Source organism: Humulus lupulus, chromosome 5, assembly GCF_963169125.1.
Source record: "Humulus lupulus chromosome 5, drHumLupu1.1, whole genome shotgun sequence".
Taxonomy (NCBI): domain Eukaryota; kingdom Viridiplantae; phylum Streptophyta; class Magnoliopsida; order Rosales; family Cannabaceae; genus Humulus; species Humulus lupulus.
Window position 1 is genome coordinate 237,480,331 of NC_084797.1, and position 19,973 is coordinate 237,500,303.

The 19,973-nt window shown below is 40.8% G+C and overlaps 1 protein-coding gene across 1 annotated transcript; it reads left to right on the forward strand.

The window, feature by feature from the left end:
• The first annotated feature begins 14,734 nt into the window (after nucleotides 1-14,734).
• Nucleotides 14,735-17,707, forward strand: LOC133780122 (uncharacterized). Its single transcript, XM_062219998.1, has one exon. The coding sequence runs from the start codon at nucleotides 14,735-14,737 to the stop codon at nucleotides 17,705-17,707; it is 2,973 nt and encodes a 990-aa protein (XP_062075982.1).
• The last annotated feature ends 2,266 nt before the right edge of the window (nucleotides 17,708-19,973 follow it).

Genomic DNA, 19,973 nt, shown 5'->3' on the forward strand with positions numbered 1-19,973 from the left:
GATCTCGTATGTCAAGAAATGCGACAAGTGCCAGCGATTCGCCATAGTCTCCCGAGCTCCCCCCGTCGAGCTGAAGATGATCTCCTCCCCGTGGCCATTTGCAGTTTGGGGGATCGACTTAGTTGGTGCCTTCCCCACTAGAAAAGGCGGAGTCCGCTACGCCGTGGTGGCTATCGACTACTTCACAAAGTGGGCTGAGGCCGAGCCTTTGGCAACAATAACTTCCAAAAAAATTCCTCGACTTCGTGGTTAAGAGCATTATCTGCCAATTCGGGCTGCCCAAGAAAATCGTATCCGACAATGGGACGCAGTTCGACAGCGACCTATTCACCGAATTTTGCGAAAGGTATGGGATTGTGAAAAGCTTCTCGTCTGTGGCCTATCCTCAGGCAAATGGCCAGGTCGAGGCCGTCAATAAGACCCTAAAGGCGAGCCTTAAGAAGAGACTAGACGAAGCCAAGGGGGTCTGGCCAGAACAGCTCCCCCAAGTTTTATGGGCATACCGGACCTCGCACTGGACTCCTACGGGTCATACTCCTTTCTCCCTGACTTTTGGGAGTGAGGCAGTCCTCCCTGTGGAGATTAAGGTACCTTCGCATAGAGTCCAGGCATATGACCAGGACCACAACCACGAGCTACTTTGCGCTTCCCTTGACTTGGTTGATGAAAGACGAGAAGATTCACAACTTCAGCTCGCGCATTACCAGCAAAATATCACTCGTTATTTCAACTCAAAAGTCAAAAAACGCACCTTTAGCATTGGCGACCTGGTCCTCAGGAGAGTCTTCTTAGCCGGTAAGGACCCCAAAGATGGAGTATTGACACTGAACTGGGAAGGGCCATATCAAATCATCGAGGTCATTAAAGAAGGAACTTACAAATTAGCTCGGCTCAATGGAGGGGCAGTCCCACGAGCTTGGAACGCCATCCATTTGAAGAGATATTATCAATGACACCCTTGTAAGGCCTAAAGGCCATTTTTTATGTATTAAGCAATGAGAATTAACTTTTCGTTCATGATTGTACATATTTAATCTAAAGTAACCACGAAAGACCCTTTCCTAGTTACTTGGGGGGCATATGGTGCCTGGATATAACCAGGTCACCTTAAAGGCTTAGAAGTTAATTCAAATCGATTGATCGTTGTTTTTTCTTAAAAAACATGAGATATTGATAAAGGATTAACGCGAACTAAGCTGTACCCTGGATATAACCAGGTCATAAAACTTAGAAGTTAATTTAAATCGTTTGATCGTTTTTTTTCTTAAAGAGCACGAGATATTGATAAAAATTAACGCGAACTAAGTTTTCAAACTAAGTTCCTGGACATAACCAGGTCATAAAACTTAGAAGTTAATTTAAATCGATTGATCGTTGTTTTTCTTAAAGAGCACGAGATATTGATAAAAATTAACACGAACTAAGTTTTCAAACTAAGTTCCTGGACATAACCAGGTCATAAAACTTAGAAGTTAATTTAAATCGATTGATCGTGGTTTTTCTTAAAGAGCACGAGATATTGATAAAAATTAACGCGAACTAAGTTTTCAAACCAAGTTCCTGGACATAACCAGGTCATAAAACTTAGAAGTTAATTTAAATCGATTGATCGTTGTTTTTCTTAAAGAGCACGAGATATTGATAAAAATTAACGCGAACTAATTTTTCAAACTAAGTTCCTGGACATAACCAGGTCATAAAACTTAGAAGTTAATTTAAATCGATTGATCGTTGTTTTTCTTAAAGAGCACGAGATATTGATAAAAATTAACGCGAACTAAGTTTTCAAACTAAGGTCCTGGATATAACCAGGTCATAAAACTTAGAAGTTAATTTAAATCGATTGATCATTGTTTTTCTTAAAGAGCGCGAGATATTGATAAAAATTAACGCGAACTAAGTTTTCAAACTAAGTTCCTGGACATAACCAGGTCATAAAACTTAGAGGATAATTTAAATTGATTAATCAGTGTTTTTCTTAAAAAGCACAAAATATTAGTCAAAAATTAACACGAACTAAGTTTTTCAAAGCAATAACATAAATGCGTAGAGGCAAAAGGGAATAAACCAATTAAAAGTAAAAATTGATAAAACCAATTGTCTCGAGGTGGAAAAACCTCATGCAAAGTTACACAAAAAAAATGATGATAATATTAAAGGAGTGGGTGCGAAAAAGAAAGGCCCAAAGCTCCACCAGGCTGCCCCGAGGAGGTCGCTGTCTCGCCCTCCTGCTTGGCCACGGCGGATGCCTCCCCAGTCTCAGAAGGTGCCTCTTGCTGGAGGCGAGCTTTGAATCCTTCCAGGAAGACCTCCCAGTCCGCTCCTAAGAAGGAGAAGTCGTCGTCCGGGTTATATGCCCAGCAGTGGTAAAGCATGTCCTCCATGGCGGTGCTGGAAGCTACCTTCTCCGTTTCCAAGGCGACCTTACCTCCTCAGCCCCAGTCTTCGCAGAGTCCAACTTGACCAGCGCGGCAGCAAGGGCGGCTTTGGTGGCCTCGGCCTCTTGAAGCTTAGGACGAGCTTCTTCCAGCTCGGCCTGTACGGCCGCCAGAGCGTCCTTGGCTTCTTTTTCCTTCTGTTGGGCCGTCTACAAGGAAGTTTGACGGGTGGCCAAAACCGCCTGATGCTTGCCCCTCATATCCTCGAGCTGGGCCCTGGACCTGGCTATGATCCAGTGAAGGGCCAAGACACTCTACAAAAACAGAGAGGCAACTGCCTTAGAAAAAAAGGAGAGGAAAAACAGGGCAAGGCATGATAATCAAAAATAATAAAAGGGTAAAGTCAGCTTACCGTTAGGGCCATGCCCAATGAAGAATCCATTACACCCTCCGGGCTCCTTGTTTCGATGGTCCGCAGCTCTCTCTCAGTGAAGCGGTAGAAGTGGTCGATGGCGTAGCTCGCCGTCTCATACACCATCCCCCGAAAGACGTCTGGAATCTTCTCCAGGGCCTGGGGGTCCACTAGGATGCGCACCTCGGGGGCCGCGGTTTCCGAGACCCCAAGCTCCGCCCCTGTGTCCCGGACAAAGGCCAGAGCTCATGGAGGGGGTGGGGGCATGTTCACTACAGTAGGAGGTGCAGTTTCCTTGGCCTGGGCAGCTGGGGTCTGCTCTTTCCCCTTTGCAGGGGACTTGGTTGGGGCCCCAGCGGCTTTCTTCGCCACCCGGAGCTTCTTCATTTTGGGCCCAGAGGCCCCAGCTGAGGAGTTCCCTCCGGCGAACATAGCTCGCAGATCTCTGCTCCCGGGCTGAGACATCTCCTCTGGCAAAACAAAGACAACATCAATAAATCAGTAAGCAGTCATGCAAAAACAAAAACAAGGGGGAAAAAAGAGAAACTCAAGTATATATATATACTAAAAGGAATCCTACCCCCCGAGCTAGAAGAGGAATCTATGGTCACGACCATCGGCCCCGGAGCTTCTGCGTGGGAATCTAAGACAATTACTTCTCGAGCTGGCGCGGGTTCTGGGTCCGAGACTGGCTCAGGAATAGACTCTTCTACGTATTGCCTAAGACCCGGAGCTACGACACCCTCCCGGAGTGATGGCCATGACCGAAGGTTGGTCCCATACTCCTCAAATAAGACCGACCTAAAGGCTAGGGTGTTGTCTACGACTATGTTACCCCTAGGGCGGCTACTTTCGTAATCCAACACGAGCCGGTCGACACAATGGAGCAGGGTTATATCAAAATCTGGGTCACTTTGATGGCGTTGGACGAGCTGTTTGGGATTGAACCTAGCTAGTCGGGGGTCTGCAGTGGCCCTATCTAAGTTCCTAAACATATATGGGTTACCTTGGCCAGAGGGACCTGCAGCTGCTCCGGACCGGATCCTCTCCTCGTCCGTTCTTTGGGATTCCTCCAGCGCCCGCTTCCTCCTCACGAGGGGCACCTCATCCTCCTCGTCCTCCTCATCCTCATCCCCCGCGGCCTCCTCCTCGGGGATAGGCCTCATCTTGCGAGCTAGGGGAGGCACCCGGGGTCTCCTCAGGTTCAGAGTCTGGCCTGGAGAGATTAGCTTGCATGCCAGCATCGTCTCGTCTGTCACGAGCTGGCGATAGTCCTTCTCACTGGGGGGCAAGCCCGCCAGTGTCTCCTACTGGCTCTCGAGGATCACGGACTTCTCTGTCCTCTCGAAAATGGCTGCAGAATTATTCCAAGTCAGAAACGGATAAGGAGAAGAGCTAACCGATACTTAACTTACGAGCTAAGGATGAAAAGTACTTACGAGGACATGTGATAGATTACGGCACTCTTAGGTCGTTTATCACATGTCCCATGGCGTAATACCATCTATGACATTATACCGATATTGGGAGCACTTAGTCCCTTCACAAACACATAATCGGGTGCAGTTTTCTCACCTTTGAATTTGCTAGCTTTGCTCAATGAAATCCTCAAGCACGATCCTTCCCGAGCCCTAGCGCGCACCTAGTCACAATCATAGACCAAAGTCATCACCAACCCTCAAGTCCATAACCTAGCCTCGGGACCAATCCCGAGCCCTCGGGAAGTCCTAATTCCACCAAACGGGGTGGTTGAATCGAACCTCGAACCCTTGGTCAAAAACCCTTCAAAATAACCCTAAAATCCCTTTCTGAAGATGGGGTAGCACTACAGCGCTCATTGGAGGGCGCTACAACGCTACAAGCAAAACCAATACACCCTCAGCATGCATGGCCTAGCGCTACAGCGCCCAAAGGCTAGCGCTGTAGCGCTAGTCATAGACAGGCAACATTGCATTTTCCCTTCCTACGATTTCCTCGAGCCAACCCTTACCAAAACTCTTCCAATTCTCAACCAAACTCAAAAACAAGCTTAATAACACACTCCACTCATCCCAAGCATCCCAAATACTCAAAACCCAAGCACATGCATCTCTAATCTCAAAATTCACCATAGTTGACCCTAAACTCAGAAACTCAGCAGAAACCATAGAAATCTCAGAGTTGAAATCCAAGTTCCTTACCTTAACTGGAGAGTTGATGCTAGGTTACCCTCTACTCTTTCTTAGCTTCCTCCTCCTCAAATCCTTGGCTCCAACTCCCTATAATTCCCCATCAATTCAGCTTAGACACCTTAGTTAAAAATTAAAACCAGAACTGAAGAAACTTCAAAGTTTTACCTCAAGTGGAAAGTTTGCTCTTGCTAAACCCCTTGCCAATTCTTCAAGCCTAACTCAGAAATCTTATGGCTCAACTTGATCTAGCTCTCCTTTGAACTTTGCTTCAAGAACCCTCAAGAAAATGGTGGAAAAAGCCTAAATCAACCTCGCCTTCCTTCCCTTCTTTCTCTTTCTTTTCTTTCCTTCTTTTTCCTTCTTTTTAGACTTCTATTTTATTCTACAAACTCCACTGAGCATAAAGCCTCAGTAATACCTATCTCTTAAAAGCCAAATGTCCATATTGCCCTCCCCTTTAATCCTAAGTCTTTTAGTCCACTTAGGGGCATTTTGGTCATTTTACCCAATTCCCGCTAATTCCTCGAGTGTCTCTAATATTTTCCGCTTACTTCCTGATACCTGATTAATCACCAATTATACTCCTCGATGTCAGAATATACCCCAATATATTCTCTAAATTCCCATATATATTACCAGGCTTGCCCCGAGCTGGGTATAAATCCCCACCGTGACTTTTTTGCTAACTCGCTCACTAGGATCATCTTGAATCACATATTATAACTATATCCACATAATAATGTGGTCTCACCAATTTATCACAGTTATTAATATTTATGCCCTCGATGGGCCAAAATTACGAAAATGCCCTTCTAACCTAATCAGGGCCTGCATGCATACTAATACACCTAGTCATGCATCACAAATATACAAACAATCATATAAGCATGATTTTCACATAATCATGCATTTAATTCACTTAAATCACACATAATTCCCATTATACCCTCCTAGCACACTAATCAAGGCCCTTAAGCCTTATTAGCAAATTTGGGTCGTTACACCATCACTTGAGAACTCCAAAGTTAAGCGTGCTTGACCTGGAGCATTCTTATGATGGGTGACCTCCTGGGAAGTTTTCCCAGGAAGCGTGCGAGTGAGGACAAAGCACGTTGAAAAGACTCGTGTTGGTTTGTAGGGCCAGTCGTCATTCCAGGAAGCAACCATGGTGACATGGGGCATTACAAATGCTAGGACTAGGTGTTGACCCACGATTTGGCCAACAACATGGAGTCAAATATACGACAAAGGATAAAACAGCAAGTAAGAAAGATGATCTGATGGAAGAGAAGAAAATACCAAGAATTTATAATGGTTCGGCCCCAAAAGATGGTAATAACCTACGTCCACTTAGTGCTATTATTAAGATTGAATCTCAAAGCAGTGATCAAAGAACTAGGGTTCATGAGTTTCACAAATCTTGGAAGAAATTCAATAAAACGGTGGATAATTGCACTATAGCTCTCTCTTTTTCTCTCTCTTAGCAAAAAGATTCAGGCCTCCAAAAGTCCCTTCCTTGAGCTATTTCATGTATATTTATAGGCTCAAGGAGGGTTACATGCGTCAACGGGTCATGTCTTTCCTTAATAATCGCGTATCAAGATAATAATGAAGAAATATCCAATGCAATTATTATAAGATTACAGTTTAAGAAGGAAATAAGTCAGGTTATACGACCATCCTGGTTGTATCTAAAAGTTAACCCCTGGCAAAACAATATGCTTCTGGTCGATATTCGAGCAGTACTTTGGCCACGTGTCAACCACGTGTGAGAAATCATCGCCATGTCATCAGTAGCCACTTTCAGGGTAAACACTAGGACTAGAAAAAAAAAGACAGACTGGAGCTGAAAGAAAACCATGGTAAATTAGTAGAAGCTAAACAATTAGCGGTGGATTGAGTTGGAAAGCAAAGTTGATAGAGGCCCTCATGCAGTTTCCTCTGAAGTATTGGCTTCCTCAAAGTGACTTTCTTAACAAAACAAACATCAGCATAAAACTCAATATATATTGCATTATCATGAATGAGTTGATGAACACTGATCAAGTTTTTAGCAATGGAAGGAACAAGTAAAATGTTATTTAAAGGCTATTTAGGATTTTTACCCCCCGAACTATTACCACTACCGTATCGTGCCCCCTAATTTTTTCAGGCCGTTAAAAATTCCCCCCGAAATATTCACAGTAATGTAAAGAATGACTTCCGTTAAGTTTCAACACATGTGGCTAACAGAATGCTAACGTGGCTCTTTACATGTTGATGTGTCTTGGCCACGTCAGCGCCATGTGTATAATTTTAGATTAAATTTTTAAAAATCTATTATCCTATTAAAAATTAATGAATTAAATATTAAAAAATAGAATTAATAAATTAAACCATTTTTTATACATTAAACAAAATAAAAACCATATTTAAAAACAATTAAATTAAATAGAATTCATTTATTTTTTATTTTTTCTCATTATTTAGTTTTAGTTATAAATGTGAAAATTAGATTTTAATTTTTTAATTATTTTTTTAAATCTGGTTTTACATTTTTTAATATATAAAAAATGGTATAATTTATTAATTGTATTTTTTAATATTTAATTCATTAATTTTTAATAAGATAATAGATTTTTAAAATTACACACATGGCGCTGACGTGGCCAAGACACATCAGCATGTAAAGAGTCACGTCAGCATTCTGTTAGCCACATGTGTTGAAAGTTAACGGAAGTCCTTCTTTACATTACTGTGAATATTTCGGGGGGAATTTTTAACGGCCTGAAAAAATTAGGGGGCACGATACGATAGTGGTAATAGTTCGGGGGGTAAAAATCCTAAATAGCCTTATTTAAAACTAGGGGTTGGGGATTATCTTCAAATTTAATATTAGAGGAACCAATATGAGTAATAGACAAGGACTAACCATTACCAATGATAAGAGAGTGATTATAACGCCCTAGTAATTCAGGAACGTTACACTGTGTAGTTAAAATAGTGCTTAACTCGCTAAACGAGTCATTTGAGCTTAAAATGTGTAATTAAAAACTAACTAAAGGATTAGGTATTAAAAATTTCGGCCAGACAGTAATCATTGAAAAGGTTTAACTCTGAACACATGATCCCAAAAGAGTTTATAAACGGATACATAAACAATGTAGATACAAAAAGGTCGGCCTAGGCGGAAAAATCAAGGTTCAACCCTAGTTCCAGCAAGTAATCCCGACCGTGGCAGTTGAGTAGGCCGCATATATACACTCCGCCCCTGAAGCCCTCCAACTCATCACTGGTCCAGATTTTCCTTTCCCCTACCTGCACCACTAGCACCCATGAGCCAAGGCTCAGCAAGAAAACATAAACGGATTCATAAACAATTATTCAATAGATTACTGATCCTAAATAGCATGCTTAGCCGTTATAATCGATACTCAGGCATGCATTCAGCCCATCCGAGCTGTCATAGAGCCACACGGATACCTATCCCACTATTTCCTTTTGAAACGGCTATGAAGTCAGTCAAGCGAGTACCCCCGTTCCATGTTTCGAGTGGCTATAGAGTCGTGCAAGCGTATATCACGCTTTTGGGTGGGCCCAGCCATAACGGCCTGTGTTTCACACGCTAGTGTCGTCCACAGTTTATAACCCGAACTTCTATGTTGGCCCTGCCATTTCGGCCTGCGTTTAGCATGCTATTTTCGCCCTCGACTTATAAGCCTAGCTTCTCATGCTCGTCCTGCCATTTCGGCTTGCGTTCAACACGCTATTGCCATCCTCGACTATAGAGTCACACTGGAACCCATTGCCCTATTCTCATCTAACCAGCCTTAGAGCTGGCCCAGCTCATCTTGTGCTTTATTTTCAAGGTAGCCATAGGGTCATTTAAGCGTATATCATGCTTCTGGGTTGGCTTAACCACATCAGCCTGTGTTTAGCACGTTGTTGCCGCCCTCGACTAATAAACCAAGCCTTTCAATCAAATATGATAGATAACGACATTGGTCTTCGTCAGCACGCAGTTGCCGCCCTGGACTTATAAGCCAAGCTTTTTAATCAGATATATCAAATGACCAATCATCATCTAACAGAGGTATGCACAACACAATCAACATGTTTTACAAAACATTCTAAGCACGATTACAACCATGTTCAATAACCGAGGCTCAAGCCCTAACTTCTTACTTTAGGTCCTGAGTGAATTGCGTATGATGACCCCGAGTACGGTCTTTTCCTCCCAAGCCTAACAGTTCACCCTTGGAGAATCAAGCTTTCCCCACTAGAATCCAAGCTCTGGATAGTCCCCACTCCTTCACAAGACCAATCCCCAACTCAAACCACCATTCAAGCTTAGAATTCAAAGCTTTTTCTTCAAAGTTCAAAAACCACTCTCACATTGGAGAGAAAAAGAGATAAACGAGATAGAGGAGAGAGAGGGAGTTTGTAACTTCTGAGTTAATCAACTCATTCAGCTCAAGTTAAACCAAGGGTCCAAAAGACCAAAATGCCCTCACTTACTTACTTTCCTCTCAAAGCCCCTCAAAGGAAAAAAGGTCATTAGACATTCTAATCCCACATAAACTCAAGATTCCCAATTAATTCCACCAACCCCGGAATAAACTCAGATTTGTTGGCCATGAAGTTTCTATCATTGGTGACGTGATGAGAGGCACCACTGTCTAGGTACCAAGCCGAGTCAATGGTGATGTTTGGAGAGGCAAGAAGAGCTTGCTGACCACTGTTAGTAGAGTTTGAGGAGTCATCGCCAATAGAGGAGGAACCTTGAAACAAAATGTCAAAGCGATGGTAGTATTTGACAACAAGATGGGCAGGGAGGGTTGCACAGTTGACATAGAGGGCGATTTGAGGAACCCCGATCATCGATGGTATGGCCACGACCTCGACCTTGGGGACAACTGTTGCTGTGAGATACAGAAGAGTTCGAGTTGAGAGGACAACAAGATTGAGCAGCATTCGTAGATGGAGCGAAGATGTTGCAGAAAGAGGCATTAGCTTGGTAAAGACATAACTCTTGTCTTTAAAGAAGAAACTGAACCTTGTGAAGGGAAATAGAGTCTCGAATTGAGGTGATATGCACAACAACAGGGTCATAATCACTCCCTAAACCTGTAAGGATGTAAAGAAGAAGTTCATCATGAGTGATAAGTTGGCCAGCGACAGAGAGACTTTCAGCTAGGGTTTTCATACAAAGCGTATAGTCGTGAATGGTAAGGGAGCCCTCTTTTGAGGGATTGTAAAAGGAGTCTAATTTGGAGGGAACGTGCCTTGGATTGAGTAGTAAACATGGATTGAAAAACAGTCCAAATCTAATGAGATGAGGCACATCTAACAACATGGCCCATCATCACCTCATTGATGGAGTTAAACAACCAGCTCATTAAGGCTTGGTTGGTTCGAGCCCAGACTGTATAGTTAGGATCGGGAGCAAGCCCATTAGGAAGGGCAGGGTTTGGAGCAACCAGAAACCGGTTTGGTGTGATGGTGGTGCCAAGAAGATGACCATCAAGGTCAAAGGTACGGACAATACTTAGAATTAGGGACCTCCAATATGAATAATTTTTCCTATCTAACTTAATAGTAAGGGGAGCAAGGTGCTGAAAAACTGATATTGGGGTTACTGATATTGGGGTGGCATAACAAGGAGATTAGAGCAGGAATTGGGTGGGAATAGGGGCTGGTGATGGAACAGGGGCTTGAGGTGGAGCAAGAGGAGGTGGTGGTGAGGTTTGAACGTTATCCAAGTTTGTAGGGAGGCAAGTGGAGCCAATAGACTAAGATTGTATTATAATATGTATGACTGAGATTGTATTATAATATGTTGTTTGGATATGTATTTTAGTTCTTCAATAATATTTTTTAAACAATAACTATTGAAAGGAAAAGTAATTGTATTAATATGTTTATAATTACAATAATGTATTACAAGAACCAAAAATCTCTCTAGTGATCAGCTTCTCCCTTCAAAAGAGTTCTCCTACATGGACGCTTGCGGTGAGAAGAGGCTATAGAGAGCACATAAACTATAGAATGAATAGCAGACGCTGCAATTTTTGACTTAATTTGTCCCCTTCTTGGAAGAGGTCTTCTACTACAAGGAAAACTTTTGATCATAGCAGCACCATCACAAGCATCACCAGCCTTGTTATTCATCTTCTTAGATTATAAGTTCACTTTCTTCTCTCTATTTATCTCTTTCAAAACCTTATCTTGAAATAAATAATGTGGATATGGTTATATCTTCTGAGACTGAGAACTATATATATAGCTCAGTTCAATATCAGGGTTGTGGTTGATTGGTCTAAGAAGATCACAGAAAAACACACAAAAAAAATAAAAAATTATATAATGATGATAATAACAAACTGCTTGGTGGGGTTTGAGGTGGTATGCCAGTGAGGTTGTCTTGCTGTACAAATATTATATTTCAGCTCAACTTGAGACAAATTGGGATTATTAAATATCTGATTGACTTGTAATATATATGATCCATTGTTTTCAAGTGGCTGGTAATGGTTTTTCAAATCTGTATGAGCCATGAACACACGTGTGGGCTAGAGAGTGAGCTATATGGGCAATCAGGCAGGTCTGTTTTTGATTTGTTTTCCGGAAAGGAAGACAATAAATTATAGTGTTTTTATTATTGTTTCATTTTGTGGGTTTGATACAAGTTGTTAAGTATGAATGTCATTGTATAGGTTTCAGGGAGCATAGTTGATTTGAATATAGGTTTTTGGAATGAGAACACCCTTGTTTGCAGGGAATTGTATAGTTCTTGGTCACGTTGAATGGCTGTGCTGTGTGTTACCTACAACTCTAGCCACCTCTCTGTTCAATTCCTATTATTTCATTATTCATCTTCACATGGTTTACTAGCTGGTATACATAGGTAAGAAATAGTATATGAGGAATGTGATGACTTACGTTTTCATGTGACTTTTAGGCCTGTAATCTCTGTTACATGTATAATTTAGAAACTACCAGCGTGTTTGACTCCTTAATAAAAATCTGTGAGTGTGTTTGGCTCCTTAATAAAAATCTGTTTTTTGTTTTTAAAAGCTAAAAATTATTTTTTGAAAACAATTGTGGTATTTAGTGTTGTTTTCAAAAAATAATTTTTAAAAACAAAGTTATAAAAAACTGAAAATTTTTAGAACAACTGAATGTTGTTTTTTTGTTGTTCTTAAAGTTTTTTCTCTATTTTTTTTTTCTCATATCACTTTTTTAATTATTATTATCTTACATCATTTATTATCACATAATTTTCTCTCTCATTAGTTTCTCCCTCTTCATTTTCTCTATCATCACTTTCTCTCTCCTTACTTTTTCTATCCCGCTATTTTCTCTCATCTCACTTTCTATCTTTTCATTTTTTCTCATCATTTTCTATCTTTTTATTTTCTCTGGCATCACTTATTATATTATCATTTTCTTTTTCATCACTTACTATATCTTTATTTTATCTCTCATTACTTAATATATCATCATTTTCTCTCTCATCATTTTTTCTCTCTCACCATTTCCTCTGTTATCACTTCTCTCTCTTACATTTTTCTTCTTATCATCTTCTCTCTCATTTTTTCTTGGATCAATTTATCTCTTCTCAATTTCTATTTCTTCAAATTTTCTCTCCTTATTTTCTCACTCCTTATTTTTTATCATTTTTTCTCTCAAATTATTTTATCTCATTATTTATTACAAACTTTTAAAAGATTTTTTCCTTTGTAAATATATTTGTTAATTTTTTATTTAAGATTTTAAAAAAAAATAAAACTAAAAAATTATTCTTAGAAAACATTAACTAAACCCCTTTTGCTTTTTGAAAACTACAAAAATTGTTTTCCGTTCTCATTTTTTATAACACAATTTTAAAAACAAAAAATAAAAAATAACACCAAACAGACCTATGATTTGAGATTTTCAACTCAAAACTAACAGTAATTTTTGTAATTCAAAGTCTTATGTTTATATAAAAAGTTTCATTTCTATTTGATGTGGGACCGTTTTATATGCTCTCTTAAAAAAGTGACTATTTTCAAGAGTTAATCTTAAACCTGATTTTTATGGAATTATTATTATTTTATACTAGATGCTTGTTGGAGTTATTGAGTTTTAATATTATATTTTGTGTAGAAGATATAATACATAATGAATAGAACAATTAAGAAGAAGCTTATTTATTTGAAAACTTTGAAGAAAACAAAATCGATCAGAAGAGACATATTATTATTCATTGTATGTCAGACCGAATGATACAAGAGTATTTTTGCAATACAACTTAGAGAAAATACAAAAAAAAAAAAAAAAAACTAACAAATGATAAAGCTTCATATCCTTAGTGAATGCTGGACTCCTCCCCAATGGACCTAGTGGTGGGCTACGAGATTGGGCCTACCACAAGAGTCCTATTTTTCTCATTATTTTACTTCACCCTATAACCCTTCGTTTGTTTTAGGAATGAAAGTTTTTGAGAGAAAATTTTAGATAAGCAAAATGAAGGTTGTTTGGTAGAAGAGAAGATGGGGAGGGAAAGAAAAGTGAAAGGAAAAAAAAGGTGGGATTCACAACAAATATTTTCTCTCCAAATTGGAGAGAAAACTAGAAAAAAAATTCTTAATAATTTTATTTGACTAAAATAATCTTGTGTTACTCCTACATTTTTCTATTTCCTTTTAAATAAATTAATTCTTTAAAAATATTTTTTTATTTTATTTATACATGAATATCATTACTACTATCAATATAAACATTCTATTTATATTTATTTCATTAATTTGTTCACAATACTTTTTTTAACTTTGTAAGTTAAAATCATTCATTTATGTTTTATCTTCATATTTTTATATACCACTAAAAAATAATATATATAACTCTTTATATTTGTTCATTTATTTATTTTTAGTCTAAATTTTATAATATAAATTATTTATATGTTTTATTTTAAGAATATGAAAGAAAAGAAAGAAACAAAAATAGAAAAAGGTAGGCATAGTTATTTATATTTAAAAAAAAATTCTAATTTTCAATAATAGGCAGGATAATTTATATAATTTTGGGGTCAAAATAAGAAGTAATACATATAAAGAATAATATGAGTATAAATAAGATATAAATATAAGAGCAAAAATGTCAAAATACATTTCTTTCCTCTCACTTTTAACTCAAATACCAAACAAATGAAATAAAGTAATTTTCTTTCCTCTCTTTCTACCAAACAAGTAGGTGAGAAAATACCTTTCATTTCTTTCCTTTACTTTTTCTATCCAATTCATTTTTTCTATCTTTCCTATTTTCTTTCCACCCTACCAAACATAATGTTAGAGAACTGGACTCGGCCCAAGGAGGAGGCCCAATAGCATTAGACCAAGAGACCATGGGGAAACAAGTTCACAAATGGATCCAGGTGGAAGCCCAAAGTCATAACTCAGAAAGAGATACAGAAGGTGAAGGAACTAGCACGGGGAAATGGCTCCAGCCGATGAACCTGCAGAAGGAGAAAGAGCGCGTGGGAAGAGGGTGCGCGTGAAGCCAAGCTGGATGAAGGAGTTTGTTGGAATGGAGAGGAGCTGAGAAACTCTTCACCAATTTCCAATTTTTTGTTGCATTTTTCATTTTGTGAAACCGTGTGGATTTTTCTTTAATCATATAAATACTCAGATGTAAAACAATGGGATTTTTTATGCAAAGAAATATCAAGCTGAAAGGCATTTGGGAGTTTGGCACTGACTCGAAGAGTGCGCTGGGTATTATTGGTGCTTTCATTTATTTTACTCACCATGAAGAACGAGGAGATCGCCGGACTGCTGCAAGCATTGGAGCTCAACTTTAAGCAGCATTCAGATGCTCAATTCCAGAAGTTTTCATCTCTGTTGGATCAGCATGTATCCAAGACTGAGGAGCGACTAGCTCAGATGCCACCTCCTAGCTCGGGAGAATCGGAGGGTCGTGCAAGTGTGGACCGGGAGAATGGCCGTTCGGGGAGCAAACGATCGGAGAATGTGGCTGACAATCGGGAACTGAATTCCTTACTCAAGACATTGCGGGTGAAGGTACCCAGGTTTGATGGAGCCAATGTAGATGACTGGGTGTACAAAATAAACAAGTTCTTTGACTTGCATAAGGTGGATGATGACATGCGACTGGCAATGGTGGCTTTTCACTTGGAGGGGACCCCATCAACATGGTTCCAATGGATGGAAAAAGGGGGTGCAATCACGGATTGGTCTTCTTTTCTACGAGCACTACAACAGCGTTTTGGGACATCTATCTATGATGACCCCTTGGGAAGGATCTCTAAACTGACTCAGTCGGGTCGAGTCTCGGAATATCGAGCAGAATTCGAAGCATTGATGCCAAGGATTACAGGTGTGTCGGACGCAATGTTTCTGAATTTTTTCATCTGGGGTTTGAAGATGGATATTAGGAGGGAATTACTACTGTCGAAACCTGTCGATTTAAGCGATGCAATGGCGAAGGCTCAATTATATGAAGACCGGAATGAGGATCTGGGTGGCCGACGTCGGGTGGACACACCACGGACTACGTGGTACAGTAAGCCCACGACTACAACAATGATTACCCCAACTAGTCCGATGGGGCCATATAAACCAGGTACCTCTCAGCAACCCACCCAAGCATCTAGCATCGCCCCACTGCCGATCAAGAAACTATCTCCAGCCGAGCTCAAAGACCGGAGGGATAAAGGTCTCTGTTTTACTTGTGACGAGAAGTTCAGTTTCGGACACAAATGTAAGAATCGAATGCTCATCTTATGTGCTTCAGAGGAAGATGATACTGATACTGCAATGGAGACCACGTGCAACGAGTTGGAGGATAATACAGAAGACGAGGTCAGCTTGAATTCTCTGTCAAACCCATTAAATCCAAGAATATTCATAATCATGGCACAACACGGGTCCGAGCAATTGGAGGTATTAATTGATACGGGTAGCAACAACAATTTTATCCAGGAATCGCTAGCGGCTCAACTACGATTGCAATGGGAGGAAACAAAACGTTTCAAAGTTTATATGGGCAATGGTCATTTTTTGTTGTGTTCAAAACTGTGCCGAGGAGTGGAATTAATGGTGCAGGGACATCGATTTGTGGTCGATTTATACGTGCTACCAATTTGCGGTTTGGATGTGGTGTTCGGGATGCAGTGGTTACAAACTCTAGGCCCTTGTATCCATGACCACAAGGCTCTTACTATGGAGTTTTCATGGGAAGGCAGTGTGGTTAAACTTGCTGGTTCAAAGGACGTGGAGGCGCACCAATTATCCTTTTCCCAGCTACATACATTGATCCGAGAAGGGGACGTTCGGGATTGTTTCAGACTCTGCGCGACTATAACAGAACTGAACAATGATACGGAAGCACTCACTAAAGTTCAAGCGGTCTTGCCGAGAGAAGGGACCGAGCTACTGACGGAGTTTCAAGATGTTTTCACCGAACCGAAACATCTTCCACCACACCGCAATATGGATCATAGGATCTTCTTACAGCCAGGGACGTTGCCTATTAATGTGAGACCATACAGATATCCTTATTTCCAAAAGGATATCATTGAGCAACTGATTCAAGAAATGAAGGAATGTGGGTTCATACGAGCTAGCACTAGTCCTTACTCATCACCAGTTCTATTGGTAAAGAAAAAGGATGGTACATGGAGATTTTGTGTGGATTATAGGGCTCTCAACGACATCACCATCAAGGATCGTTTTCCAATCCCGACAATAGACGAACTATTAGACGAGTTGGGCCAAGCTCAAGTATTCTCTAAGCTTGATCTTCGGGCCGGGTACCATCAAATCAGAATGGATCCGAGGGATATCCATAAGACCGCCTTCCGCACCCATGAAGGACATTACGAGTTTGTCGTCATGCCGTTTGGGCTTACAAACGCCCCATCAACTTTTCAGGCAGCAATGAACCATGTTTTCAGACCGTTTTTGCGGCGTTTCGTCACTGTGTTTTTCGACGATATTTTGGTATATAGCCGTTCTTGTGAGGAGCATGTGAGCCATTTGAGATCGGTGTTACAATTATTGCGGAGTCACAACTTTTATGCGAAGCGTAGCAAGTGCCAATTCTTCCGAGATACTATTGAATATTTGGGTCATATTGTCTCCTTCCAAGGAGTTCGGGCAGACCCAGCAAAAACAGATGCCATGGTGAATTGGCCGACTCCGAGCACGCTTAAACAGCTCCGTGGGTTCTTGGGTTTGACGGGATACTATCGCTGCTTCGTAGCTCAGTATGCCACCATCGCTGCCCCACTGACCGCACTCCTCAAGAAGGATAATTTTCACTGGTCAACCGAGGCAGCAGAGGCTTTTACGAAGTTAAAAATAGCTATGACGACCACACCAGTCCTTCATTTACCTGATTTCTCTAAGACTTTTGTGGTAGAAACTGATGCTTCTAATGTGGGTATTGGTGGTGTTTTGATGCAGGAGGGTCATCCATTAGCCTTTTTCAGTAAAAAACTGGGCCCAAAATTTGCTACAGCTTCCACATACAGTAAAGAGATGAGGGCGATAGTGGAGGCGGTCACTAAATGGCGTCAATATTTGTTGGGCAGGCACTTCATTATTCGGACAGACCATCGAAGCCTCAAAGAATTACTCACTCAAGTAATTCAAACTCCGGAGCAGCAGCAATTTTTACACAAGTTGATGGGCTACCAATTTTCTATTGAATATAAAATGGGGAAACAGAATTCCGCGGCGGATGCGCTCTCGCGGTAGCAAGCTGAACCACAACCAACTCTCTTTTTAGCAATGAGTACGGGGTCATACGAGTTTCTTGATTAGTTGATGCAGGAGAATATGACTTGCCCAGATTTACGGTTGATACACAGCCAGCTTCAAGAGGGGATCGGGGACACCTCGCTGTACTCTGCCCGAGATGGCCTCCTTTATCACCGTCACCGCCTTTTGATCAGTAAGCACTCTAATTTGAAGGCCCAGTTATTGTCCGAGTTTCACTCTTCGCGTATAGGAGGTCATGCAGGTGTTGAGCGGACATTTCTACGGTTGGGATCCAATTTCTTCTGGCCAGGGATGCGCAAAGACGTTAGGGAGTTCGTCCGAGCCTGCCCAACGTGTCAGACAATCAAGTATTCGACAAAGGCGCCATATGGGTTACTTCAGCCTTTAGCAATGCCGGAAAGGGTTTGGGAGGACTTGGCGATGGATTTTATTGTGGGTTTGCCACATTCGAATGGGGCTACCAATATTCTGGTTGTGGTGGACAGATTTACTAAATATGCTCACTTTGGAGCACTCCCAAATCATTACTCAGCCACAAAAGTTGCCGAACTGTTTACTAATATGGTGATTAAATTGCACAGGTTACCAAGAACAATAGTGTCGGATCGTGACCCGATATTTACAAGCGCCTTTTGGAAAAAGTTGTTTCAGCTCATGGGAACATCTCTCAACATGAGTTCCTCTTATCACCCTCAAACGGACGGACAAACGGAGGTTACAAATAGATATTTGGAGCAATACTTAAGAGCATTTTCAGCAGACAACCCCAAACAGTGGAGCAGATTTTTGTCATGGGCTGAATATCACTACAACACAAGTCGCCATTCAGCTATTGGGATGACACCGTTCCAGGCAGTTTATGGTAGAACACCTCCAACAATACTGACATACAGGAGGGGCACCACCGCGATACAGGTTGTTGAAGATGAATTGTTAACTCGGGATGACATTCTGCAGCATTTAAAAACCAATTTAGAGCGAGCACGACACCGAATGCAGCAACAAGCAAATAAACAGCGTAGAGACATCGACTTTCAAGTGGGGGACTTGGTCTTAGTCAAGTTACAGCCGTACCGAAAAACAACAGTGGCTAAAAGGTTGAATGCTAAACTTTGCCGCCGTTTCTTTGAGCCTTTTGCGGTTACAGCCAGAGTAGGGAACGTCACATACAAGCTCGCATTGCCCCCTAACAGCCGCATTCATCCTACGTTTCATGTATCTCTGCTGAAGCCATACCACGGAAATGACTCTGCTACATGTTACCCATTACCAGAGTTAAGTGTGGCCAATAAACCTCTGATGTTGCCAAATGCCATCCTAGCTACACGCATCATTCCAGGTTCCACGGGCTCGATTAAACAGGTTTTAGTCCAATGGACTCTGAGTTCCCCAGAAGACGCAACCTGGGAAAATTTTGCTTCTTTTTGCAACACGTACGGGCTGACCAACCTTGAGAACAAGGTTATTTTTGAGGAGGGGGGTAATGTTAGAGAACTGGAGTCGGCCCAAGGAGGAGGCCCAATAGCATTAGACCAAGAAACCATGGGGAAACAAGTTCACAAATGGATCCAGGTGGAAGCCCAAAGTCATAACTCAGAAAGAGATACAGAAGGTGAAGGAACTAGCACGGGGGAAATGGCTCCAGCCGATGAACTTGCAGAAGGAGAAAGAGCGCGTGGGAAGAGGGTGCGCGTGAAGCCAAGCTGGATGAAGGAGTTTGTTGGAATGGAGAGGAGCTGAGAAACTCTTCACCAATTTCCAATTTTCTGTTGCATTTTTCATTTTGTGAAACCGTGTGGATTTTTCTTTAATCATATAAATACTCAGATGTAAAACAATGGGATTTTTTATGCAAAGAAATATCAAGCTGAAAGGCATTTGGGAGTTTGGCACTGACTCGAAGAGTGTGCTGGGTATTACATAAGCTAAATGTGGCATAGTGAATTTTTTAGATTGGACCTTTAAAATTTGGGTCACAAAGACAATATTATGAATTATGCAAATTTATTAATATTAAGTAGAGACACCTTACAAGTGTATTAATATTCTTATAGTTGTGAATGTTATAGTATGTAAGATTAATGTCAGAAGCCAACACTTAACAAAAATCAGTACTATTCAATTTGCGTGTTTTAAGATATCATATTTATCTTTTTCATGCAGGCATTAAGGATATATATATATATATTTATATATATGTTTCTTCTGCATTAATAATCATCTTCATATGTTATTCTTAAAA

Bases quoted from the DNA above. Each gene is read 5' to 3' on its own strand.
- LOC133780122 (XM_062219998.1), top strand. From the start codon at position 14,735: ATGAAGAACGAGGAGATCGCCGGACTGCTGCAAGCATTGGAGCTCAAC.